Source organism: Alosa pseudoharengus, unplaced genomic scaffold (assembly GCF_046254945.1).
Source record: "Alosa pseudoharengus isolate Yale_2024_CS ecotype anadromous, Long Island Sound unplaced genomic scaffold, YU_APseudo_1.1 YU_APseudo_1.1_scf_20, whole genome shotgun sequence".
NCBI classification, from domain to species: Eukaryota; Metazoa; Chordata; class Actinopteri; order Clupeiformes; family Clupeidae; genus Alosa; species Alosa pseudoharengus.
In genome coordinates this window covers 29,978,711-30,006,707 of record NW_027468664.1, presented here as the reverse complement: position 1 = coordinate 30,006,707, position 27,997 = coordinate 29,978,711, and the positions used below count along the sequence as shown (strand labels likewise).

Genomic DNA, 27,997 nt, shown 5'->3' with positions numbered 1-27,997 from the left:
CGCACGTCTGAGCCGTCGCGCTCGATGAGCGCCTGCACGAAGGTGAGCGACTGCTCCAGGGCGTAGGTGTCGCGCGAGCACGTGTCCAGGATGCGTGCGCCCAGCGTCACGTTGGGCAGCAGCTCGGGGTCCTTGTTGATGAGGTCGATGGCGAAGAGCATGGCCTCCAACCGGTGGATGCCCTTCTCCTTCTTCAACTCGCCGCAGGCCACGCCGCGTTCGCCCCGCGAGTGGACGGGGAACAGGCCGCCCAGGATGACGTCGCCGTCGATGCGGATGGAGTGGGCGTACTCCGAGGGGGTATCCACGGGCCGCTGGGCGTGCGCCAGAAGCCAGCACCAGCTGGCGGCCGTCAGGAGGACCAGGAGGCTCTGCCGCGAGACCCGGTCGCACCTCAGCGCTGCGGGCTCACTTGCTGCCACTGCTGCTGCCATGGTAACGCAGTGGTTGGGTCGACACGAAGGATAAGGTCCAGCGGATTCCGGGCCAATGAGAACTGAGGCGGGAGGGCCGGCAGGTGGGCTCGACCATAGGTGCCCAAAACCCTCCCCTCAGTGCTGAGGCAGACCCCCTAGATCCAGTGGGGAGCAGGTGTGAGATATAACCATGGCCCCAAATCTTGGGGCACACATGACAGGATATAGGAGGAAGAGGAGGAGGAGGAGGAGGAGGAGGAGGCGGATAAGAGAAGGGAAATCACAAGGAGAGGAGCAAGAATCTCACGCTCAAGTGCGCTGCAGTAGTGATCTCACATCTTCAGCTGGGGCCTGTAGGACATACAAGGAGAAGGGGAAAAAAAACACACACACACAGTCTGAGTGCTTCTGTCAGACAACACTGCAATGGCCTGCGCTTCACACAGTCAAAACAAATGCATCTAACAGACACAAGGGCAGCTGCCCACAGAAATAAAACACAGATGGCGTGCATTGCTGACATAACATTTTGACAGCTCTGAAATTACAGACTGATCAGTTGAATAAATTCCCTTTATGTCTCATTAAGTCTCTCAGGGTGGAACGCATGGAAGGAAATAGCAAACGAGAGAGGATAATCAGGACTTCAAGTGGGCCTACCAGCAACAAACACATAACTGGACAACTGAGCAGAGCAGTCGAATATATCACGAGCATTTCTCTTCCAGTCAATAAACAACCTCGTTAACCTTCACTTTCTAAAAAGTAGGCTATATGATGTAAATAAAACCTTAGGTAACAGAGAAACAATAGTGCGGACCCCCCTCCCCTGATGTCTGCCCCGCACCACCTTCTCCACTCTCTCCATCACACTGTCATATTGATTACCGACCATTCAGTGTCATATTTGAGGCACGTTTCCGGTCACAGAACTAAGGGTGGCACACTTGGACCTATTTAAGATAGCCTTTTCCCAATATGGCCACAACCTGATCAGTCGAACTACAGTCTAGTCAAACAAACATCTCCAAAATGTAACTGTAAGCATTTCATAGGCAGCTAATTGGCGACGCAGGTCAGTCTGTGTAATTGACCAGAATCAACAAGTGCCCATTTTTATTTACAAGTCGGCTAGTAGGGTCATCACCATCCTATGCATCAAATGAACATTATCACAGCGTGGTGTATTCCAAACGGCAGGTGCAGCACAATCTGCCACCTCACACGCACAGGGAATAGAATTGTGTTTAACTGCCTGACACAATGATTGTTGTTTCATCAAATACGGGAAGCGTATATGTCTAGGCTATCAAGGATTAATTGGCATACAACTAAAATGGAAAATAAATTAAGAGGGGCATACCAACATGTTTTAAGACTGCGCCTTGGGATGATTAAAAACAGCCCGTGACATCACATTCCGCACTACGTAGCATAGGTTGGAAGCAAGACTACCGCCTAGCTTTTTTTTATATATATAAAGGAATTTAAACAAGTATGAATATTAGCAAACGATATCTCGGAATATGAGATATTTCTGGTAGTTGGTATGACATCGCTTACACGAATTCCGTCACTCCTAAAATCCGCTCTCTTCTCTAATGACAATGAATAGAGGGAGAGCAACGTAATCAGGACTCGACTGTCTCAGACAAGAACAAGAACGGTTTCACACTGCCAGGCGAAGTCTAGCCCAATTCTTTTTATTATTATTATTATTTGCGAGAGTCTGTACGTGTCAAGCTGTGCCATCATCTTCTCGTGATCCTATAATATTTCTCCATCGGCACTAACTCTCAGGGGATCTCCTCCTCTGGTCTAGCCTACTCTTACAAGTGTTGACATAGTAAATTTCTCTCAATTAACCATATTGCAGGCATGGAGATGTTGCACCATGTTTTGCGTTCCCAATGTCAACGAGGGTATATTAATGATATATAGAAATATATTTTCTACATATCTAGATAAAAAAAAACGAAACACTGACTGCATTCCTATGCATCAACAGTTCCAGTGCGCAGTTTATGCTGCACTGGATAAGTGCAGTGAGTTTGTGAATCACCAGTTCGACAGAAATAACAGCTTTAGTTTAGCCTAAATAACGCAGATTAGCCTATAGGTAGGTTGTTCAATGTGCCAAACAGGTTAATTCCAACTCTTACTTCAAAGCCGAAGAAAATGTTTTATTAACATATTAATTAGTTGCATAATGGGTTGTATTTTGATGATGACGATAAATCCCCTAGTTCTACCATCACACTACACACATTTAGCACTGATAATTTCAGAGAGCGCACAGCTGCAAGAGTGCAGTCCCCCAAAAATCTATACAATCCCAGCAACTTCCCAACGAGGTTCCTCCGTTTGCCCAATTTTCCTCTAACAGGGGAAGGACTCTGCAGAATTCCTTTAACAGTTAGGCTACTCCAGTTATCCATGCATAGATGCCCATTTACAGCTATGGAATATTAAGATACTTTATCAGCAGTGCGCACGAGGATTCGAGGGAGACAGACTACTATACATAAAACACATAAAACCATCCAAGGTAGTCTCACAAGGGCAACATTCCACTTAAGACAATCAAACGAACAAATAAATCAACGGTCCGACCTACCTTCTTCGCGGACTTGCAGATTTTAGCTCTCAAAAAGCTCGCGGGCGCACGCGCCTTGAGTCTACGGTGCTGAAACGAACAGCGCATTCAGGGACCGAGAGCGCGTCTCCGCCGGATGAATCACAAAAATACTCCCACCGACCCTGATTGGTCTTCCATCGTTCTCTCTCCCTCTCTTTCTCTCTCCCTGCCTATCTCTCCCTGCAGTTTATTCCGTTGCTGTTTTATCTTTGAAGTTGCCGAAAAGATAGAGATTACGCCTACATTTAATAATTAAATCACAATGGACTATTATATGCTAATAAACCAACGACTTTGGTACACCTATCACCTTCTTTCAGTAAGGAGAACTTGTTTTAATACGTGGTTGTAGGTCATAATCGTCTCATTAGAATAGGTGAGTTGGCTGAGGGTTTCTGAAATATTTTTTGTTTATTTTGGCTATATGTCCCGCTTAGACTTGGTTTCCAGATTTGTTGGGAATAGTTTGTCTCGCTTGAAGATATTTTAACTCCACTGTCCATTTTAGCCAATTTAACTAGTCTCTAAAGACATTTTTATCGTGCCATGTTTCTCGTCGAAATAAGCCATTTTCTTGTTAACAGCTGATTTTCACCATTAATGCAAAGGACACTTATCGCTCCTCGTTCCAACCAAGTGCAACACTGCGCTCTAGTGTTAAATACAGCTAATGGCAATACACCGTGTTTTTTTTTTTTATGAAATCAGCCAAACATTTCTGCAACCCTTTGCATGACGAGGGGCATTTTAAATGTCACCCATCATTATAACATTAAATTTATTTATTTATTCGAATTACTCAAACGGTTTGGCCTGTTAGATTACAATTACCCTCAGAAAAGTTGGACAGTACATCGTCTTACCTGCTTGATCTAAAAACATTTTCATCTTTTATCTGATAAAATCATGTTTTGGTCTTCCCTTCACAAACTTATGTAACATTTGGAAATAAAAGACTGACTTATATATACTTACTTATATATAACAATCTGCAAAACTCTTTATCCTATTCGATTCTCAGCAGGCAAAAGTAAAACAAATAATCACAGTAACACATAATTGTTTTCGTTGCTTGGTTTATTAGGGAAAGCGAGTGTGGATTCAGCTAGGAATACATTCATTTCAGCAATGAACCAAGAAGCCTACCTGCTGCAGTGGGTGTGTTGGGAGGCAAAATAGCCCAGGAAGACTACATAAAATTAATGATTCTAATTACTTCAGCTTTTGAATGATTGGCTTATTATCGAGTAAAATAATGACCTGTCAGTAATATAACCAAACTAGAATATTTTCCAACACTGAACGCTTTAGTCTAAATGGTGACGCTGTTGGTAGAACCTATGCATGTGTTAGTTTTCTGACTATACACAAGTCAAATAATATATTTGCATGAACTTTTGTTCAATTGCCCCCTTCACGGCTAACAACTAAGCGGCATGACTTCAGCTGATGGCAACTTAAAGGGTCTATAAAAAAACAAACAAACAAACGAAACCTTTCCATCTGGAAGTAGTCAGGACATTTTTTTTTTAAGTTCAAGAAAGTAGAGATTTGCTTCTGGTCGATCCTCTAAAACAGGATTTGTTTTGGTACTTGAGCATGCTCACATCTGAGCAAAAGGTAAAGGAAATGAGGGAAAACAACAGCCAACGGTGCCTAGACCAACAACCCCATGCTGTGGTGCCTCCATAATGCACTTGACTTGCACTCTGCTGCCCCCAAGTGGAGGAAGCGGTGCGGTGCAACTGAACAGCCCTAGATATCTGGGCGGTAAGTGTAAAGGGTAGAGTATAGTGGAGGCACCGAGTCGAGGGTTCCGATCTGGAGGGCTGATCGTGGAATGAGTTTTAATAAAGTTCATTCAAACAAAGAAGAGTGACTGTGGTCCTAGACATTATAAAACACACAGACAAACGAACAAAACGAAAGAAAGCACAGCCTTTGCTGACTCACAGAGTCCTATTACGCTGAGGGGGGAGGATTGGGCGTGGAAGGGGATGGGGAGTGTAGTTGTGGGGCTTAGGCTGGTGGTCTGCAAGAATAAATGTTAATCATTTCCGGTTCGTACAACTCACAAACATTCAACCGAGTAGGCAGATATTGAGATTAGAGTTCCTGGAAAACGTCAACAAACAAACAAACAAACAAACAAACAAACAAACCAAAAGAGAGGGGGCTATGGACGTCCTCTGAGATACGGGAAAGCTAGAAACCAGTCCCTTTGTACACAAACATCACCATGCCTTCTCCTTCGTGAACCTTCTTTTTGTTTTGGTACTATTTACAATACAGTGGCGCCAGCATTTTTCACGTCCAAAGCTGGCAGCGTTTTCAAAGCTCCCCTTCTCTTCGCGTCTGGCGTGACGTTGAGGGATCCAGTGTGAGATCATGAGATGCATCCTTAGAAAAGATCTGAGAAAGGGGAAGGCGAGATGGGGGAGAGAGGGATAGGGGAGAGAGGGATGAGGAGAGAGAGGGAAAGGAAGAGAGGAAAAGAGAGAAAAACAGCTGTGAGCTCTGTGGTCAATTAAAAGATGTTTGAAGCATGCACAGAGCCACACACACACACACAGACACAGACAGACACATATACACATACACATATGGACACACTGACACACTAATAGACAGACACAGACACAGCCACTCACACACACACACACACACACACACACAGACACACAGACACACAGCCAAACAGTGACTACGATGCATCCATCCAAATGGGTCCCGGCGGCAAACTAAACTATTTTGCTGACAAAACAAAGCCTCATGTTCAAAGAATGTACTACAGCAGACCTCACATCTGCTGCTAACAGCCTAACCAACATACAGCAAAGGCAGCAAATAAGAGGTCTGTGGAGAGGAAGATGGAGAAAAGCTCGGACTTAAAGCCGTTGTTCAGGGGCACAGTCTGGTCTCCGCGGTCCTTGCACAGTCTGACAATGCGGCGGCGTATAGAGGAGCTCGTTTTTGGAAACGACGCAGCCAAACTCCTTTAATTGCGTTCTTTTAAGAGGAGCCTCTCAAGACCTCCGCTTCTCCCCCTCCACCACGGCTACTAGTTCATCACAGACCACTCATGGGCATCCTCAGGAGAAAAGCATAAGAATGAGTCTCTCTCTCTCTCTGTGTGTCTGAGTGTGTGTGTGTGTGTGTGTGTGTGTGTGTGTGTGTGTGTGTGTGTGTGTGTGTGTGTATGGGGGGGGTTCTTGTTAAAAAAAAACAAAAAAAAAAAAACCTTGAGCTGAATAGCGGGGGGCTCGGCCTTATTTCCTGGCCCAGCCGTGGGATCCATATTTCAGAGCCGAGCGGAGCGTCACTGTTTGCTCGCGGAGCTACAAGGCCAGTTCATTAAAGTCTGGTCGAAGGGGACCCTCGGCTCCTCTGGAGACGGTGCTGCTCAACTCATCTCGAACGGCTCGGCTCAACGCGCGCAAGAAGAGCCACCGGCACGAACCCCATTGGAGCCCACGCAGGATGCCTCACGTTGACTCAGCGGGAGTGACTCTAGGGTCTACCAACGACTTGCGGCCGAGCTCTCCCGATTGTTTTCTCGCAAACAGGAAGTGCTTCTAAACATTTGTTCAGTCGCAGTCTCAGAGGCATTGTTGTGAGGGCACTCTTTAGCTGTAGGTAAATAGCAGGCTTATACTCCGTACAAAAACAAGGAAAAAGGGATTGCACGAATCAATGAATAAAAGAACAAATGGCAGAAAGCAAGCAAGCAAGAAAGGCAGGATGGAATGAAAGAAAGGCTGGGAGGATGTGATGTTGGGAGAGAGAGAGACACTTACCAGAGCAGGGCCTTCGACCGCGTGCTGACCCCTTGAGTGCGGTTGTCGTCGTTGGTGGACGCGGCGGCGGCAGCGGCGTTCCGGTGGCTGCGCTTGTGCGTCTCCAGGTAGAGCTTCTTGGCGAAGGCCCGGCCGCACATGTCACAGGCGTGAAGGGAGAAGTTCTTGGTGACCTTGACCTCCGTGCTGTGCTGCGACTCGGCCGGCTCCTGCTTGGCTGAGGCCAGAGGCTGTGGGGCCTCCTGTTTGCGCGTGTGGGGCGTCGTGGGGTGCTGCTGCTGGTGGTGATGGTGCTGGTCGGACTTCCTGGTGACCGGCGGGCTGGAGTGGAACAGGCTGTGCTTCCTCGTGACGGGCGGGGTGGGCGGGGGGATCTCGTGCCTGCGCGTGACCGGGGTGGACGACGCGGGGGTGTCCGAGTGCTTGCGCGTGCTCTGGGTTGCGGTCCCGGCGACGGCCGGCTCGTGTCTGCCGTTCATCTCCTCCTTCGGGTGCTGCGACGCCGCGGGCGGCTGAGTCCGCTTGACCGCGCCGCTGTTCCTCAGCACCAGCTCGGCGGGCTTCTTGACGGCGCGGCTCTCGATGGTGGCCATGATCTTGGACAGGTAGGTGCCGGGCTTCTTGTGCACCACGGTGATGTGGCGCAGCACGTCGCGCTTGCGCCGCGTCTCGTAGCTGCACAGCGGGCAGCGGTAGAACTTGATGAAGATCTCGTTGTCGTTGTCCGTGTGCAGCTCGATGTGCTTGTCCAGGTTCTGCCGTGAGCTGAACTGCCGCTTGCACAGCTTGCAGTAGAGCAGCTTGAAGTCGAAGCCCAGCGCCAGCTTCGGCCGGCGCACCGTGGGACTCGCGTCCCCCTCGTCGCTGCCCTCCTCCTGCAGCTTACGAGGCCTGTACTGCTCCTCCCGTTTGTACTTCTTCGGCCTTCCACGGCGTTGCACTTCGGCTTGAGGAGGCGGCGAGGCTGGACGCTTGACGGCCTTCTTACCTGCGGAAGACGAGGGCGTCTGAGCAGAGTTGGCGGCGGCGGAGGTTGCGGTCACCTTGGGCCGGATCTTGTGCACGATGCGCAGGTGCCTCTTGAGCCGCGCCTGGCTGCTGTATTTCCGCTTGCACACCAGGCACTTGCCGGACGCCAGGTTGTACTGCGGAGTCGCTGCCGCCGCCGCCGTCGGGCCGGGCTTGCTCTCCAGCGAGAGCGGCTCGCCGGGCTTGGTGGCGATGTCGGGCGTGATGAGGTCGCGGCGCAGGCCGCGGTGCACCTCGTCAAAGTGGCGCCGCACGTTGGCCTTGGTGGCGAACGACTTGTAGCAGACGGGGCAGCTCTTGCCGTAGGGCGTCTTGACGGGCGAGGCGCCCGTGGGCACCTTGACCATGGAGAGCAGGCTGATGGGCACGGTGCGCATCTCGGTGAACTTGCGCAGCTCCTCCAGCCGGTTCTGGTGCATCTTGCGGCAGTGCCGGCGGATACTCTGCCGAGAGTAGAAGTCCTTGCCGCACATGCAGCAGGTGATGGTCACGCCCTGCAGCACGGGGTCCGAACTGTCGCTCACGTCCACATCGATGTCCGATCCCTTCTCGGGGCTGTCCTGCGGGTCGCCTTCGTCTTCTGTGCCCTCATCCTCATCATCCTCCTCTTCCATTCCTTGCAGTTCCTCCTCTTCCTCCTCATCCTCCTCCTCTTCAGCCTCCCCCTCCTCCTCCTCCTCCTCCTCCGTCTCCTCCTGGTTTTCTGCCTCGCTCTCCAACACATCTGGGTCCACTTTCTCCAGCAGGACAGTGTGTTTCAGTTCCGGCTCTTTCTCCTTGTCTCTGTCTTTCTCCTTCTCCTTCTCCTTGCGGTGCTCAGCTGTGGCCTGGCTAGTGGTTTTGTCGTCGTGGGCGATGTGCTGGAAGACGGCGTTCTGGTTGGTGCTGATGGGCTCCAGCCGCACGACGTACTCGTCCTTCCGTGGGTAGATGGCCTCGATCAGTTCCTTCATGGCTGTGCTCTGTCTGGCCTCTCTCGAAGAGCCTGCCCAGGACAAAAATGGAAGGTGACAGGTGGGATGAATATTTGAAAATTCGTTTATCCTTCTTAGATAGTTCACATACGGGATCAAAGACCTTTCACATTGAACATTTTGTGATAAGTGTGGACAAGTAGATTTATGAGAAGCCTAAACTACATGCACTGAGGTGACGATCTCATTACACCACGGGGTATAATGCATCTAGTTTCAAAGTCAAACAACTAATCAGCTTCAAAGAGCGTGAAAGACAAATTCAGGGAACACAAAACACAGTGGGTTTCTCTGAAGGTTAATGAGGTGTATTGTCAGAAATGATGTGTGTGTGTGTGTGTGTGTGTGTGTGTTTGTCTGTCTGTCTAAGTATGCACGTGTGTGTGAGTGCGTATGCATGCGCATGTATGTGTCTGTGTGCGTTTGTCTGTCTGTTGTCTGAGTGTGTGTGTTTGTGTTTGTGTTTAAGGATGCACATGCCTATGTGTGTGTTGGTGTGTACACATCTGTGTGTATGTGTGTGTTTGTCTGTCTGTCCGAGTGTGCATGTGCGTCTGTGTGTGTATGTGTGTTTGAGATGCTGACCGTCAGGCTCGGGGTGCCGGGGGAAACAGTAGAACTCCTTGTGCGTGATGAGGTTGGGGAGGCCGCGGAACAGGCTGCGGCACAGCTTACACTCAAAGATGGTGTCCACCTCCTTCAGCAGGATGTGCCGGAGCTGTGTGGTGCCTGCAAGCGAACACAAGCCATTCACCTGACCGTTCACCATGACATACTTCCTCAAAACCACTTACAGACAGAATTTGTTTCAAGAAGTGAATCTTCTAGAGTCATTACACATAAAGTGAAATATTTTAAGCCTTTTTTCTGTTTGATTTAATTTTGATTATTCTAATCTTGATGATTACATAAAAATATATTAAAATATTAAAATTTAATTTTAGAATAAAGATTTATAATACAGAAATGTCAACCCGAGAAGAGCTCTAATCAACTAATTAAGTCAAAACATCGGCAACATTCTGAGCCTTTAGGGCAATGGATTTTTCAACGACATTCTATTTTTGCGAGATGCACCTGTTATGTAAGGGATAATGTATAGAACGCCGGTCATTATTGGGAAAATAAGTCCCGACAGGGCGAACCGGACCCTGACACGCCAGCGGAGGGGTCTTGTTTCGCCCTGAAGGGACTTATTTTCCCATAGTGACCGGCGTTCTATACATTATCCCGCTTATTATACGGCTACTTGCCAAAACGAAAAAAAAAAACTCCACGATATGTCTCTTTACACTTATTTGTTACTGTTTCGTCGTGGCTTTTGCTGAGAAACAAATAGTTCGCAACACACGCTGAACTTGAATCAAACATTCTTTAGAACACAGCTGATCAACCGTCTGCTTTCACTTTTGAATGAAGTTCCAATGCAAGAAGTGACCGGAATACTTGCGGAGTGATATGATCAGCAGCACAAAACCCGTTGCCATTGACAGCGGTAATTATATTTTTGCAGCGGTAATTACATGAATTTATTTTACCGTAGAACGTTGGGATATCACATTCAAGTCAATGGAGTGTTCTACTAGCATTGTGAAGAGCCGTATAATAATACCAGTTATGGGAATTTCCTCCATGACAGTATTACAGGCTGTTACCACGCCAACATCAAAAGTGGAACAAAGGAAATAGAATGGGAGGTAGAATGAGTCAACTTCCCGTTTCTGAAAATGAACGTCAGTGAATGGATGATGTCACAGTCCTGCCTGCCTGCCTTTCTTATATGTCTATGGAGGGATCACTGTGACCTTGTCTGCCATGTTTTTCCTACAATTTTACATATGCAGTGGGTGAGCAGTTTCATCTCCGGCTCCATCACCCAGCTCAAGGAGCGTTAATTGCAAACAAGTCAATTTAAATGTTGACACCATGTCCCTACGAGTACATCTACTTTATGAACCTAGACCTCCCACTGCGGAAGGTAGAGTCAAAGATCCTTGATTACTCTACTCTCTGGTAGAGTGTGGAAAAAGTGCCAGTCAGAGTGAGAGCAGGCCTACATTCTTTTTCCAAATAGGATACATCCTTCAAGGTCTTCTACACTTACACTTAAGAAAATCCCGGCCACCAACATGGCAATGTGATCTGCTACAGCCTCTCTTAAACCCTCAACCTAAAAGTAAACGCCAATTAAGTCAAGCTTAGACCTACTTATGCATGTCCATTTGCCCTGACCATATCTTCTTTTAACAAGTGGGCACTTGAGCGAAGGCTGGTATATGCCAGCTACCTTTGCTGAGCATGCAGCTCCTAGTATTCTTTTGATAACGATGGGCATAATTAAAGAATGGTCATTAAGTCCACCTGAAAACTATTAGAATGAATAACCATTAAATCCTATTAAGAGAACCTCATGTTCAAGGCAGTAGTGACATATATAATTAAATTACACACAAGGTGAAGCTACATTTGCGTAGCCTACTTCAATCAGGTTTTGTTTAATAGGAAGTGCAGGTGCTTTGGCGCAGCCTGCGGCCGAACACATTCAGTCTTTTCCAACAAATAAGATGCACAGTTCACTAGTTTTAAAGCAATTCACTGCAAATGTGCATGGTCAGTGGATTTTCAATTGACATCAATTGAAAGGAACACTGCAAACTAGCTTACATATTTGTTTTGTTCATGGATGATGAGTATTAGCCACAAAACAAATGTTGGCCCACCATAGTTTTAAATAGTAGTTTGGCATGTGTATTGTCATTTTCAGTCAATGTCAATACTGGACTTGATCTTATTTTCAGTCTTGCTATATTTGTACTGTAGTAAGAAAGGCCTCGGGACCTACTGCTTCATCTTCACTTCAGAAGGTTACAGAGGAGGATACGAATATGGGATGACCCACTTAACTGAGGTTTTTTTTTTTTTTTTTTAAATCATGCTGTTGCTTTACTATATGCAGACAGCCCTACCTGATCTAGCCTGACTTTTAAAGAGCATGCAGTGTTTTTATACCAAAGAATCTCAGACCATTTCTGTTAAAAGACCCACATAGAGTTTGGGCAGAAACTGTACTTGGAGTTCCACTTGGACAAAGCCCCACACTGCTATAGTGTTGTCACGGCGATACCAAAATCTCAATACAGACACTAAACCGATACCATGGCAGAGACCCAAAACATCAGGAAAAGTAATGCAATAAAGAGATGTGAGGGACTCTCTTTCACCTGACCAGCCTATTCTACCCTGTGTTTTCTGCACTGACTAAGTCACATCATGATATCACTGCCATAATAGATATTTATCAAAAATTGTCACTAACATTTACACATTGATCATGGTCAGCCAGATATTGGATGATATACTATACTATATTTTCTATATAGTATACTATATTTTCAACCAGATATATCATTACCTAGGGATGCACCAATACCATTTTTTTCCAAAACCGAGTTAGAGTGTACTTGTCAATACCGAGTACCAACACCAATATATCTACCACAACAATAACTAGGCTACCAAGGACTTTTGGCAAGAGATTTTGACAGTTGTCACACTCACTGCACATGCAAGGAGCATGACAGGGAGTGGAACATAATAGCTTCATTCATTATAACTGATACTAAAAAAATGGGAAATCATTTAGTTTTTAAGATTGTCTGCATGAAGTTGAAGGGACAGCCAAGGGAGAAGATGCCGGACAGAGTACAGGAACGAGCGCTCACCTGATCGGAAACACTCGATAATCTGCTGGATACCAGACCTGGAGGTTTGAATCTGTTTTTGCAGCAGAGGAGGGTCTCCAGGCTCCACACAACACCCTGGAACACACACACACACACACACACACACACACAGAGAGGGAGGGAGGGAGGGAGAGAGAGAGAGAGAGAGAGAGAGAGAGAGAGAGAGAACACAGTCACTGTCAAAATCCTGTACATAATCCAGGCAACACCATATGAATTCTTTTTGGCCTGGTCTTCCACTTTAATATTATGACAGGTGCATTGTTAACAACACTTCTGACATGACATCAAAAGAAAGAAAGAGAGTAGACACTATCTGGAGTTTGGAAGGCCGTTAATAGTCAGTGGGCTTCTTCTGGGGCTAAAACAAATCTGCCAGGTTGTATCAGAGTCGACAGATAAAAGAAAGTGATCTGATCAACTGGGCCGTGAGGAGGGTTGAGTGGTTAGACTGAAGATCCACACCTTAAATATGAAGAGCCTCTTCTCCCCTTTGACAATATTCCCCATTCTTTACCATCAAAGCAAGGGCCTTTGATATGATCAGACTCCTACCTGTTCCGCAGACGCATACTGGCAGTTCTGTGAAAGAGTTCAAGTGGAATACAAGCAAGGGGAGACAAATCTAAGACGTCGTGCTTGGTGGTGTGTGTGTGTGTGGATTTATTTGTCTCCCAAGTTAAAACACCAGTTCCCCTCTGAGGTGTCTCTAGTCTCGCAGTGACTTGTTGAGAATTCAGATTTGTTACCACAAAGAGATGAAAGGGTGGCGGAGGAGGAAGTCTACCATTCTCTCTTATCCTTCGCTCTAGTCACAACTGTCCAGGGGGGGGGGGGAGAGAGATTTTTCTCCAGTTTTCTTTCGGAGGGTCTCTCAGGGTTCTGTAACTTCTCTGTCCTTCAGCTCATCCTTTCACAAACCCCTTTCAAAGAAAGGACCAAAAACGGGGTCTTCCTTTCCAGGCATTCACAGCTCTTTAGGCACTTCTTTTCTTCTCAGCTGAATGCTTACCATCAGTTCACAATGAATCAGAGATGAACCACTGATACATGTTTGTAAACACACTGCTGATATTTCCAAGCTATAGACCTCTCAAGTTTGCCTACAAAAAAGCTGTAAATAAAAAATCTTTGAGATCTGGTATCTGGCGATTTTTCCTTTTGGAAAATAACATGGGGATTTTGATTTATCAAACCTGTTAAACTCCGGCGGGGACGAAAAAGTCTGAAATGCACTTTTGTCCTCTGCCTTTGACTGGATACTGTGATCTCAAGTACGTGAAGGCGGCACAATTTGACGTTTGCTACCCAAGAGCTAACTTGCTACTTAACTTAATGGAAAGTTGCATCGCAAGTTAGCTCTGGTGTAGCAAAAATCAAAGTGTGCCACCTTCACGTACCGGAGATCACAGTATCCACTCGAAGGCAGAGGACAAAAGTGTGTACAGCAAAACGTTTGCATTTACAATTTTGTTGTCCCCACGAGAGTTTAACAGGTGTGATAATTCTAAATCCCCATGTTATTTTTCCATAGGGAAAATCTTAAAATAGCAGATCTCCATATTTGGGCAAAGATGGTAGCTTTTTTGTAGGCGAACTTCAGAGGTCTATTGCTGTTCACTGCTGGCAGCTTTGTCCCTGTCCTAACACACACACACACACACACTCACTCATACAACAGACACACACACACACAGCATTGTATCTGTCTGCATTTAATTACTTCCTATGACATAAGAATCTTTAATATAAACACTTCAACTGGAAGGAGGCTTTGGTCCTTCACAGGGGGAAATATCAAAGTGAAATTTTGCTCTATCAATTTCTTCCAAGTCGAGCTGAGACAGGTCAACCCCTTTTCAGTTTGACCGAGGGGCAACATGATAGACTAATGCCGGAGGCAGAGTGATGAAGAGACACAGAGAGAGAGAGAGAGAGAGAGAGAGAGAGAGAAAGAGAGATAGAGAGAGAAAAGAGAAGAGACAGAGAGAGAGAGATAGAGAGACTGTGGCCGGCCGTAACACAAGAGGGACACTGATCATGTTTGGGAGAGCGTGGGCTGACAGAAGCATAAATATAATTACAAATAAAAAAAACAGAGACAGCTGGCAGAGATTGGTGTTTGCGGGGCGGCACGATTTATGGGCTTGCCGTCCTGTTCAGGGGCTCAAACTGATGTGTATTTGTTTGTGATGCCAGTCTATGGCGCTCTTTGTGCACAGAAGTTTATGGCTGTGCCAAGGCATTTCCTCTCTGAGACGTTGGCCATGGCCATACACATCCGCTATTCTGGAAAGGTCCACCACTAGAGGTGACACACACACACACACACACACACACACACACACACACACACACACACACACACACACACACACACACACACACACACACACACACACACGCATACACACACGCATACACTGCAGCACATCTAAATAAAACAAAATGAAACAATTACATTTAATTACAGCATAATTACACTGCATTACACTGTAGATTAAGTTTTTTTTTTTTTTTTTACATTTACTTGTAATTCTTTCCTCGAAATGAGGGAAAAGGCTGCATGGGAACAGTTACAAGTTACAAGCAAACAGAAAAGGCTTACTCTTGGTGATATCCTGTAATAAGTGCTAATGCAGCCTTTCTCAACTGAAGTACGGCAAAACGACTATGCTCTGGTGGGCACTGTGGTGCAACTTGCTACAGCGACCATTTGGGTCCACACGCCTACGGAGACCCAGGTTAGAGTCCGACCCGGGTCATTTCCTGATCGCATCCAGTCTCTCTCTCCCACTTGCTTCCTGTCACTCTTTTCACTATCCTGTCTGATTAAAGACATAAAAAGCCCCCCCCCCCCCCCCAAAAAAAAAAAACTATGCCTCCACCGCTTTCAGAAGGTGGGAAATTATGCAGGGATTAAAGTGAAAAAAAATCGTTTGCCTGAACTTTTTTCAGGCCATAAGTTTTACGTTGTTCATATCTACCTATAGAGATAGCACCCCTTTTGCGGTGGCGACCTATTGGTTTTTAATGTACAAAAAGATGCAAACAGCAAAGTAAAGGGAGTATTCGCCTTATTCACACGGCGGCCATTGTTTAAACCAAAACGAGGCTACAGGGTACACTTACTATATAATTAATGCCACCTACAGGTGAATGCATAGAACATAACAATCCTATGGTTTGTGTACCCTGTAGCCTCGTTTTAGCCGCCAATGGCCGCCATGTGAATAAGGCGAATTGAGAGTGTTCTTGATTGAGATTGAGTTTTCCTGATGAACAAAAATATATTTTAGTACCATCCCTGACCATTGCTGATTAGCCATTGCTGTTCTTTTCTACTGCAGCAATATTGTAGAAAGGCTTTAACACACTCTTATTTAATTACTTCAGGCCAAAAGTGTTTAAAGGGGAGATTTTTTTTTTTGTTAATATGCAATTCTACACCAAGTAAAATCTATAAAATCAAGTTTGCAAGACTTCCCATTTCCTCATCAAAGTAACGAATCAGAACATTCTAGATATTGTTCATATTTCCATTTGTTGCCTCATCCGCATTTAATGAAAACATGGTAATTTTGAGTTTTACAGACAACTCAGTTTTCCAATGAGCAGCAATAGGGCCTACTGTGTGTGCTCATGCAGGAGGTCTGCGCATTTGATAACGACAATCTGGAGACGGTGCTTTTGTCTTCAGCAACAGATTGTATAAGGTTGACAAGAGGTTGCGATATGGTGAGGGACAGGTCGTGTTGCGCTATGAAAGAACATGCGTAGCCTACTTTCTAAACGTAAAAACGGTCAGCAATAGATAAACGTAGCCTACCTCTGTCGTGGTGGCTAGTTGCACCAGGTAGGGAAGATGTCCTGAAGTGCACGAACGTTAACCTTATGGCGGTCTTCTGATTGGTGGCGTGCTAAAACGTTTTCCTATTGCATCCATAAACAATTTTCTTGCAGCGAACCGCGCAAAAGCAAACCCCTGGCACTTTAATTTCTTTAACCATGGCTTGTTCTCCCCCGTTTCCAACAGCTGCCCATCTCCATTTATTTTTTAACTTTTGACACCTGCCTTCCTTTAGCAACAACGCATCCATGACAGCTAGTGGCCTTGCCAAATAGACGCACACAAATCATGACGCTAATATGCGAGGTTCTGGTAGGCCTATAGGCTACTGGTTATGGTTTTGTGCTATAAAGTAATAATATTTTACAGCAACGTTTTAAGTTGACTATTTTAATTGTATGGTTATTTTTTGTCAACATACACTCACAACCTACTGTCGTTAAAAGTGAGGCTTAAAGCAAAATAGACTACAAGGCTGTCTGTGCGTCACAAACAGACTGACCCCCTTACTCAACAGTTCGCGATGATGACAGTGATATTATTATTTTTTTATGCTAACACGCTCAGTCAAAACCTTCCGTCGCAAATTGTGAAAAACATTGTTGTACATGTCATAACAGACGGGATAATAAATTGCATAGGCTACGGTTTATATTGCGTGGCTTTACACATAATGTTAGTTGCATTGATTAAAAACTGTAACAATAATAGTAGCCTACATCGGGTGGCATAGAAGGCTATCTGTTCAAGTCATAGGTGACACGAAAAATGAATGACCTCCCCTGACAAGAGTTCGCGATAGTAAGAAATTGTCTACATTGATGCACGGAAAGAACACAGCCTACGCTTCTTCTCCGAATTCGCACATAGAGCTCACAATATCATATCCAAAAAAGTTAAACGGATTGGCCAACCTCATCAGCTGTCTCTAATGTGTCACTATAATCCAACTTTTAGACCGTTATAGTCCTCCATACGTGTTCTTTTTTTTAAGCAAACGCCCGAGACAAGTGTGTATAGCTACAACATAAACAAAGCGAAACTCATGGCTGACGTAGGCTATCTTCTTGAGCGGTCACTGATTGAGACACAGAAAGTTCTCAAGAACACTATTAGGTCTTCAAACATTTAACATCACACACATTAATTCATCGGACCTAATATTTGTAGTTGCCTTAAAAAAAGGAAAAGCAAAGGTGATAGTCCCCCCCCCCCCCTATTTTTTTTCTAATCGGATCTGCATCGATCTCAAATATGACATTTCTAAAATCAAATTGACGGAAATCCGTCTTACGACGGAGAACTTTAATCCTTGAATTATGTCGCAGAACAATGTGTAATGGTAGATGATGGCACATGACTTTTAGCAAACTTGGTGCTTTTGTAGCATCGTAAAGGACTTCTCAACATTGCTAAAAATCAAGGGTCAAAAGATCTTGTTTATCCCTCAGAATATAAATGTGCCACACCTTCTTCTGCGGTTACGTTTGCAGTTCATTAGTCTGGGGCTGCAGTTTAAACAGGTTGTTGAATGATCACTCTGAAAGGCAACTTCCCTCTCAACACACAAGTACCAAAGGAATAACTCTGGGTTCTCATTCTCTACAGCTGTTTCATTACTTTTATCTGAGTCAATAAAGGAAAACGTGCAGGTTGAGAGACAGCTGCTGGGATAAAGTGGACTAATGCACTTCAATCTATCACCCTATTTAATGCACAGATGTAATGCATAAATCCTCCCCTCCCCTTCTCTCATACTCACACACACACACACACACACACACACACTCTTAGGGGCAGCCCCTCCCCCGTCTCTTCCGACATGCTGGGACTAATCAGAGGGGGCAGGTCCTCCTGATCTCCCATCGGTCAAGGGGCAAAGTTCAGCCAATCAGATGCAATATTGCCGGACGGGCAAAGCTTGCATAATTAACCCTTTCCTGCTGGCAGAGGAGCCAGAGGCAAGATTTTTTTTTCTTTTGCTGACTCTAAAGATAAGGTGGAGGGGTCGGAGGGAAATGACTGAGGGTGAGTGGCATTTTAGTGCCTTTGAGACACAAGTGCTTTGTTGGTCAAGACACACACTGCATTTGCCACTGCTAGCAAGTTTCCCCGAGCGATTTAGTTAGGATTTAGTTAGGATTCATGTGACCACCCCAGGACTCTGAGAATGAGATGACAAAAAAATGATAACATCAAAGGAAACTAGCCCTACTCAAAACAACCAACCACCCAACACTTTTGACATTGCCAGCAGAACAGCAGACAGACAGAAAGAGAGAGAGAGACTGAGAAAGATGGAGAGAAAGAGACTGGGAAAGATGGAGAGAGAGAGAGAGAGAAGAGAGAGAGAGAGACTGAAAAAGATGGAGAGAGAGCATTCTGTTTTCAGTTGACTGGTCTGGCAGCCCACATGTTCGGTTTATGCAACAGACACCTCGCATGGACGCTCTAGTTAATTAGGGCTTATTTATAGCTCAGCTTTTCCTCCACTCTCTCCGTCAGGGATCAAGATACCTCATCATCATCTTCCCCCGTCACATGACTGGGGTTTGTATATGAACATGTGAATGCCTCGCATTCTCTCTCCCTCGCTCTATCTCTCTCTTTCTCTTTCTCTCTCTCTCTGTGTGTGTGTGTGTGTGTGTGTGTGTGTGTGTGTGCACGCGTGAGTGTGTGAGGGAGCTGACCCACTTCCTGAGAAGTGACACAAGTGACGATTCCTGCTATCCTGCTGAGTCCAGAGTGAGATGGGGGTGTGGTGGGGAGCAACCTAGGGTAGGGTCAAGGGTTTCTCTGATCTCTGCAGGGGGGGGGAGGGGGGCAATGGGGGTGACAATGTTTGTCATGGAAAGAATTTCCCATAATCCTCTGCAACCTTCCTGAGGACTTCCACTTCAGTCATTAGAGAGGCTCCCCAATGTTCCAAACCTCCTGAGGGAAACCTTAAGCAATAATCTCTGTGTGTGTGTGTGTGTGTGTGTGTGTGTGTGTGTGTGTGTGTGTGTGTGTGGTTAGCTGCAGAGCGTACCAGGTGGGTGGGCCGAGCCGAAGTCGGGTCCAGTTGGTTCTGGGCTGCCGTTGCAGATCTCGTCGGTCTGGCATCCTTTGTCGTTGGTGGAAGTCTTTTGCTGTTCAGGCGTGGGCTCCTCCATCTCCCAGTGCAGGCAGTGGGCAGCGCTGTGGGCCACACACACACACACACACACAACAGAGGACGACTTCAAAATCACACACTCTCATTTCGTTTGGCCGACCATTTAATTCAAAGCGACTTACAGAAAGAGAACATTGAAGCTACAGTGCAGAAGAGACCTTGGTCAATACTATTAATTAGAGGATAAGAGTGCAGACACTATCAGTACTAGTTAAAGTGTGGTGGGAGGAGAAAGGAAGGTAGAAGGATGTAGAGGAAGGAACATTTTGGTCAATATTGAGCTCATGATTATTTAACACACAATTCCTCAATAATTGGAAACAGCAACATTTTGGAAACATCTCCATTTTTTCATTTAAATTTAATTTGTTTTTAAATTTAAAAATAAGCCTAACAGTAGGCTCAATGGAATTATAATATAATTCAACTGAAAAACAAACAAATACATAAAAATACCTGCAACAGATAATGTATACAACAGTTACAACTGTTAAGTATGAGAGTGTGTTGGATTTATAACTCAAGACAAGCATGGCTGCCAAACAGAATGCAGCAAGCAAAAAAATCCTTATATTTCCGTTATGCTGTTTTCATCATGGTTGGAAATACTGATATTTATAATAAAATATGGATAATAACTGATGATTAATTGATTTATTCAGCTAATCAGTTTATTTGATTAATTGTACAGTCCTACCTGCTGTATAGAGATTTAAGAGCAAATGCCATTTAAATTGCTCTCCTTTCTGTCCCAGTAAACTGACACCAACACTTACTATCTCTCTCTCACTCACTCAATTTCACAAGCACTGCGGTGAGTTGTGGCATGTCAAAGGTCACCACCCAATTTGTTGCTGGTGTCACCAATTAATTGCATCCACTGGCAGACTCAATAATCAGCTGTGAGGACAAACCATATGACTTACACATAATACAGGGCTCCCAGTATTTCCTTTTACAGGGAACACTTTTATAACCACCGATGAATGCTCACTTTTCACAATTCACATTATGAACAATGAGCGCTCTTATGCAACAGCCAAGCGAGCTACGGCGGCCGAGCCCTAGCAGACATAGTGGGACAGTGGTAACGTGATTTATGGGCCTGTCAACTACGCATGTGCAGCGCTGCATGGTTATTAGATCACAGCAGTCTGCCGGAGACTCCCTGAGTCCTTGTAGATAGAGCATCAGCCCTCCGATCCTGTCGGACCTTCGCCGCCACTCAAGTGGATAGGGCTCGCTATAGATAAGGGTCTATGTATGCTAAACCTCCTCTCATTGTCCCCCTGGCCAGTTCACACCTCTTTCTCTTTCTCCTACTACTTAGTGCCCTTGGAGGAAAGACAAAAGAAAGATAAATGCGTTGGCTAAACACACGTAGTCTGCAATCATGCTCCAACCGAAAAACAAACGGACATACATACAGATGAGTAGCCTAACTGTGATCATTGTTGTTACTAACAAATATTTGAAATGCAAATGACACCCGAGTCATTAAAGAGCCCACATGTGACAACATGCATATCAATCTGCTGCTCACATTCAAACCTAACCAAACCAGAGAGAAGTTTTTGAAGTCAAATGAAAATGTGATAATTATAAATGCCTAGGCCTATTTAATATCTTACTAAACTGGAGATGGAGTGTCAGTCAGGCAACCTCCAAGTCAAACAAACCAAAGGCATTACTAGTCTGGATCTTTGTACCTTTTTTAATTGTGTGAGCCTAGGGCTACCTGGAAATAGAGATTTAAAATGTCAATGGGATTCACCTGGTAAAATAAAGGATAAATAAAAAATAAAAATATATATTCTCACTCTGACAAACGACCACTGGGGGGAGACAAACTCCATGCATTAGAGGTTCCAACTCATTTATATCATAGCAGAAGAGTGAGCTGCCTTAAAACTACATGGCATGATAGATGGGGTTGGAAATAAACAACAACAAAAATAATAATGATAACTACAAAAACAGATCCTTCATCACCTTCATGGATCACAATATCTTCTGACTCATGGATTGGAAAAATTATAATTTCATCATATCTGACTACAACACCCTAATGTTTCTCAACTTTTGTATTTGTCATTGCATAGTTAGCTTGTAGTGAGTTCCTGATGCTTGCAGATCATGTGGCACTTGAAAAGCATGATTCAGAATGTTGGTCATTGCAGATCAAAGACCAAAAGGGCGTCTGCAGTGTGCCTTTTCAATTTCAAATGTTTAGAAATTACATGTTTTGCGCACTCACTTGAATGCCCACATCTAAAGAAAAAAAGTCTGTCAAAACACTTTGTCAGCTTTGCAAAGCTTTCTTATTCATTCATTCATTAAAAAAAACTGCCTCTTGAATTCTTGAATTAATACAAAGCAGTATCATGATCAGTAGGATGTGACTGTGACATGTGAAACATGTGAAGGGAGATTTTTCTGGAAGAACCAAAAAGGGAAGGAGGCCTAAGTCTAAAGGGTCAACTCCAGTCTGAGAACAACCTACAGGTAGGGTCTATTTTTGGATGATAACAAGCGTAAACTTCTGTTGGGGCCAACACTATTAAACTAACTAATGACTATTTGTGCAATTAGTACATTACCTGACTCTTATTCCAATCATAAGACCATTCATAAGAACAAAGAACAAAGTCTGTGCAAGTTGATTACCAAACTCTCCTCCTTTCACATCCATGACAGTAGTGTTGTACGACATCCGGTAATCAACTTCATGCACATTTCTCCTAATAAGATGGTGCCAATCAGAAGAAAAATTTAGGTAATGCATTGACTGCACAAACCGTCCCTTTTCATACCCTTTCTGTACACTTACCAAGTTAAAATGTCTGTGGGAACCCTCTCCACAGTATAACAGAAGTGTAATGATATTTTGAGCCTAGGAACAATTCACTTTGACGGTGCGAGCTTGCCACCAAGGCTATCGCTACACACTATTTAGTTGTTAATGCATATTTCTGTCTTACTCAAAACTAATGTGATTAACAATGTTTTGGTCCCCAATGAAAGTTTACACTGGAATCATCTAAAAATAGATCCCTAGGTTATTCTTAGACCTAAGTTGTCCAAAACTCAACCTTAATCAGAATATCATCAGATTTTCCTAACAAGAAAACATTGTCTGCATACACACTTGCAAAATTCTTGACAATTTGCAATCCAGTTGGTGAAAGGTTGTCAACACCATCATTTAATAGAACCGTCATTTAATAGAACCGTCATTTAATAGAACCGTCATTTAATTGACAACCTTTCAACAACTGGATTCATGACATCTCCGGCACGGCTTCCAGGTCAGGATGAGACACAGGATGAGAGAAACAGTGTAATTACCAGAGATAAGTGGAACATGAACAGGAAAACAACATTTTACGCACGCGGTACGTCATGCCTCACACCTCTACGAATGAGGGGGGTGATGTCTATCTGAACGAAATATATCTCCAGGAACCCTTGGACCTACATGGATGAGTAACAGTGATATAATCCCCTACAGATTAGTCAACAAAACACAAAGGCATAGTGATTCAGGTCAATGTACTAAGATGCTCAACCTTAGAGCAACGTGTTTCCATCTCCATGGAGACAGACAAGCTAAAGTAGTGCAAGACTCTCTAAACACTTGAGGAAAGTACTGCACGTAGAAACAAGAGTAGCTAATTGCACAAAGGAGCCAAACAGCATCAGTAAAAAGAATGCTGAACTGAAACTTGTGGGGAACAGGCAACCCAAATGAATGTCCAACGGTAGGAACCATTAATATAACCAAACTCATACCACTGACCACCCTAGGTAAACACCTACGCTCCAACACACATTCACACAAACACACAAGTCCCAATATTCCATCTGCCATTTCATTCTATTCCGGTTCAGCTGCTTATACTGGCAAGTTGACTGCTGGCGAATCTTAGCGCACCACGGACCTGACCTGGTGTTAACTGGCATGCAATAACCACAGTCACTTCCAGCCCATGGCTCATCCGAAAGTGACTGAGCTGAGAGCAGCCTCACACGCCACAGCTTGTGAAATGCCACACCGCTGCTTTCAGGCCACGGCTGAGCGCAGACACAGGAGGGTTGTAGGAAGGGGGCCGAGATATGTGTGTGTGTGTGTGTGTGTGTGTGTGGGGGGGGGGGGGTATTAGTATTGGTATTACACCACCAAGATTGCCAACACAATCTATCTGGCTGTGTAAATAACATCTCAACTTTTTTGAAAACGGTACGAAAACATATACCAGTCGTTTTTGTGTGGACGAGGCCTCAGCTGGGTCTTGTCGATCACCTCACTTTATTAAGTCGACTGAACTGAGTCACAGGTTGGCTGACCTGCACTGGACAAAGTTTCTGCCACTGGTTTGAAGTCACCACAGGACGTGACTCACCCCTGCCGTCTCCATCCCACTACTCCAAGGTGTTCATATTATAAAAATAAATCATACATTGTTTGATTCAACACTTCAGTTCAACAGAACACCACACAAAAACCAGAATCCTCATCCCGCTCAAGGGCAGGTGATGTGAATGATCCTGCATCCAGCTCATTACTTCCGCATAACATATTAAGTCTGGAAATGCAGCACGATAACTGATATAATATTTGCAAATCTAAGGCCATTAAGTATTCACCTGCAATCAATTACACTTGCTAATTACGATAAAATGCAGGCCTACTGACCACCCTAAAGTAGTATCTGGTTTGGCTCAGTCTGTCAAATATGAAGCCTGAAGACCTAAACCATATCTATTGAAAGTTTTGCAAACAAAACCACGTCAAACTCAAAATGAAACAAAAACAAATCTTCCCTTCTTTCATTTTTTTTTTCCATCCTCAAACTCGATTTGATTTGCTTGTATTTTAGGAAGGTGATACGTCCAAAGGGCACTGAGGTCGAAAGAGATTTACCTCCATCATGAGGTAAGATACACATCGATGGTCCAGGTAATGTTTCACCAAAAGAACACAAATGTCATCAACTAAGCCTACTGGGCGCACGACACTAACGGCAACGACCATGTGCACTACTTCCTTGCGTAATAACAAAACAGGAAGCACTTCACAAACGTGGCAAAATCCAGTAGCTTCTTCAGAGTGTGTAATGGACAATAGCAGAATGCCAGGTGTGCATTGGAGAAACTTAAATCCATGTGGTTAATCAATTACAGCGAAATCAACGCAAACAACAACAGTTTAGTCGCCTTCAAATGATCGATTGGGTACAAACCTAGTCCTATGGGCGTACGTGAAACGCGGGATGTGACGCAAATGGCACCGTTTATATTCCTAACGGCCACTAGTTAATTTGGTGATGACAAAATTGACTTTTATTCGCGGCGTCCCAGTAGATGTCCTGATGTGAGAGGTGCACAGCACTTGAACTGTTCGTCTTAGTGAAGATCAGTTGCGTAACTTCGATCTACAAAACTTAATAAATTGTGCACCAAAGCGCCACATCAGCCCCCGCGATGTAAGGTGAAGTGCCTTGCTCTGCCAAAGAACCCCAATATTTCACGAAACGCATGAGCGCAAAAAATAAATAGAATTATTTCTGGTATAACGTGTTTTCTTTAAAGAGTACACCGCAGAAACGGATATCAGTCATACGGGATCTGTTCACTCTTTCGTATGGACGGCTAGGACGCATGCACGTAACGGCCGACAGTGCATTGGGGCCAGACACCGATGGCTTTCAGTCGACTTGATTCGGCTCGTGGATAACTAAATAATGCACAGAAAGCATGATTCAGTGTATGACTACCAAACAGTGATTACTGTGCGCTTACAAGGACAGGTTAACGAAGGTAGCGATCTAACGCAAGAGCTAGGCTACGCCGATATGCGCAAAACGGCACAATCGTTGCGCAGCTTCGAACTAACCTCCCCAATTTGTGTGTGCCAACTCCTCGATTGTTTGAGAGTCTATCGTTACTTTACTCAGAACCTCTCCTCGCTGTCTATTTGCAACCACAAGCGCAATGCACTTCTCCGTTCTCATGGCACCGTTTGCATTGACCTATTATCCCCCTAAAATCTCCTTTACACGCTTTTATTGTCAACTCCAAAAAGCTACTATTTCGTACCACAAAAGACCAGATTAAGTTGATCAAAGGAAAGGCTACGTATAAAATGCACCTTTCAAGTCGTAAGAAAAGAGGCCCCCTCCACAGATTGCAGCATGGCCGAGAGTGCAGCGTAAAAGCGGGCTGACCCAAAAGAGATACAAAGGGAGTGTTGAATACGTCCATACACGACTAAAAACTATATTGCGAATGATCTAAAACCGTTAAGTGGATAGTTATATCGCCGAAGTAAATTACGAAATGGTCGATGATGAGAAAGATTAAATGCTACGCTATGCGGCTCAGTGGCACCTTTTCCAAGAAGTAGCTTGGCGCACAGGTCCGGTGACCCTTCCGGCTTTGCGCGTCTTCCTACAGACTACATCCAGTCACAAATGTGTAAATTACCGTGGTTGAGCCGTTGAAGATGTTAAATACCAAACACATTGTTTATGTCTGTCCTTAAAAACGCTGTTAACGGACAATATGAGCCTCTGAAACCAAACATTCGCCCCTCCATGAATGGACCGAACAAGAGAACGATGACGCCATTTTCTGCAAAACAACCACGTTCGGTGAGGTACGAAGAGGCATTTTTTAGCTTCCAAAACGATTCTGGGCCTCGGCTAAACGGTCTACGGTGGATGTAAATGTTATTATTGTAGTTCTTACCAGATTGGCTGTCAAAACACAAGATTAAATCAGTTTTCGCTACGTACCAGAAAGCGTTTCGGCCGGTGAGCTACTTCGACTGTGCGTCCTCTCGGGCTAGCTGGGGATTGTTTATTACGCCTCTCAGTGCTGAGTTCTCGCTCGGCAGTTCCCTCGCCAGCAGCCTTTGTGCACAGCGTGGAGAGCCCTCAGTCGTGCGGCTGCTGCGCAAAAGGTGCTACACTAAACTTTATAAATACCACGACTGTCAACACGACAGAGGTCTACAGGAAAACTGACCTCAACAGAACAGTAAAAGTGCTGTTAATTCCAGATTATTTAGGTGATATATTCACGTGTCTTTAGCGCGCGCTCACTCCAAATCCATAAACCTGGGTTTCTCCAAATTGTCAGAACAGCCAAAAAAGTTTTAAAACAATACCGTGGCATCTTATTTTAATGATGCATATAATTGCTCCAATGTAAGAGATTTGTTAATTTAAACTGTAATTTTATTTCATGGAATTTCACAAAAATATGCCCTATACATGAAAATACCCAAATATAGGCCACAATATTGATTTAATTTGCATTAATGTGATACTTTGGTAAATGCTTGTAAAATAAAACAAATTCAGTCTACACCTAAATGTTGATATGTAGCCTGGGCTATAAGTTATGGACTTCTTTTGAAAGTAATGTCAAGTGATCCTCAGTGTCACCAAGAAATTCAATAACTGTTAAGGACATTAGAAAATGCTAAAGTGAAATTGGGTAAAGGCAAAAAGTAATTGACATTGGTTCAATCAGTTTTAACACTATAACATACCTAAAGTTACTTCATTATAGACCATAACGCTTTACAGTGGTTAAGCTTTACGAAAAGTAGGGCCAATCAAGAAAAGCAGCTGTAACATTAACGTTAGTTCCTAACCGTATTAAGTGATGTTTATTTCAAATAGCTATGATAGCTAGCTATGTTATCAATGTGATTTAGCTGATAAGACATGCTTGGAATGCCTGATCCCAATGCGAAAGACTGCAGGGGGTTGCGAGTAATGTCATCGCACAAAAACTAGTTTACAGTTGAAGTGGTCACGTTATCCTAGCTAGCAAGCTAGTCCAACAAACGCTAGCTTGCTTAATGTTAGCCTGCTAGCATCATCACCGAGAAGTGTGTCAGCACCTTGGTTTGCAGTTCACGTAACGTTATTCGTCATTTCTTTTCAGATCTGCCCAGTAATCGACTGATATTTACAGGCATTCTGCAAGTAATCACCCAGTGATGCTGATGTGGCTATCTTTAACATGCATCCCTGTGAAGAAAAACGCCATGTTTACTGTTCTGTAGAAACTTTAAACAGCTTCCCTTCCCTTGCGCAGGTGCTAGGGGAAACTTGGTTGCTATGATACTGTAGACCGGGGATAGCGCGCGAAAGTGCTTACAATCTAAACACGTGCATGATGTATCAATTTGTTTGAGCATGTTCCCACCATCCAAATCCTGCAACTGCGAACTGCCCAGGTTGCGCGCAATGAGAAGTCGTCGGGAAACGTTTATTTTCTAACAGGCGTAATGCACACATGTGCAATCTCGTAGAGCTTGCTGATTGCACAATCTTTTTATTAACGTGTGTAATGATGGTGAGAAATTAAATTTTATT

General features: G+C 44.5%; 1 protein-coding gene across 2 annotated transcripts; it reads right to left on the bottom strand.

Annotated features, from left to right (window-relative positions):
• Positions 1-4,113: 4,113 nt before the first annotated feature.
• Positions 4,114-26,487, bottom strand: znf800b (zinc finger protein 800b). Of its 2 annotated transcripts, XM_076297068.1 has the most exons (6): positions 26,402-26,487; positions 19,479-19,627; positions 12,577-12,672; positions 9,440-9,583; positions 6,852-8,865; positions 4,114-5,466 (listed from the first exon to the last, which is right to left on the bottom strand). In XM_076297068.1, coding segments are annotated over exons 2-6 (2,379 nt in total). In that variant the 5' UTR covers positions 19,603-19,627; positions 26,402-26,487; the 3' UTR covers positions 4,114-5,465. The 2 variants fall into 2 exon arrangements, with proteins under 2 accessions (XP_076153183.1, XP_076153182.1); XM_076297067.1 differs by lacking the exon at positions 4,114-5,466 and having other exon boundaries at positions 6,848-8,865.
• Between the last annotated feature and the right edge of the window lie 1,510 nt (positions 26,488-27,997).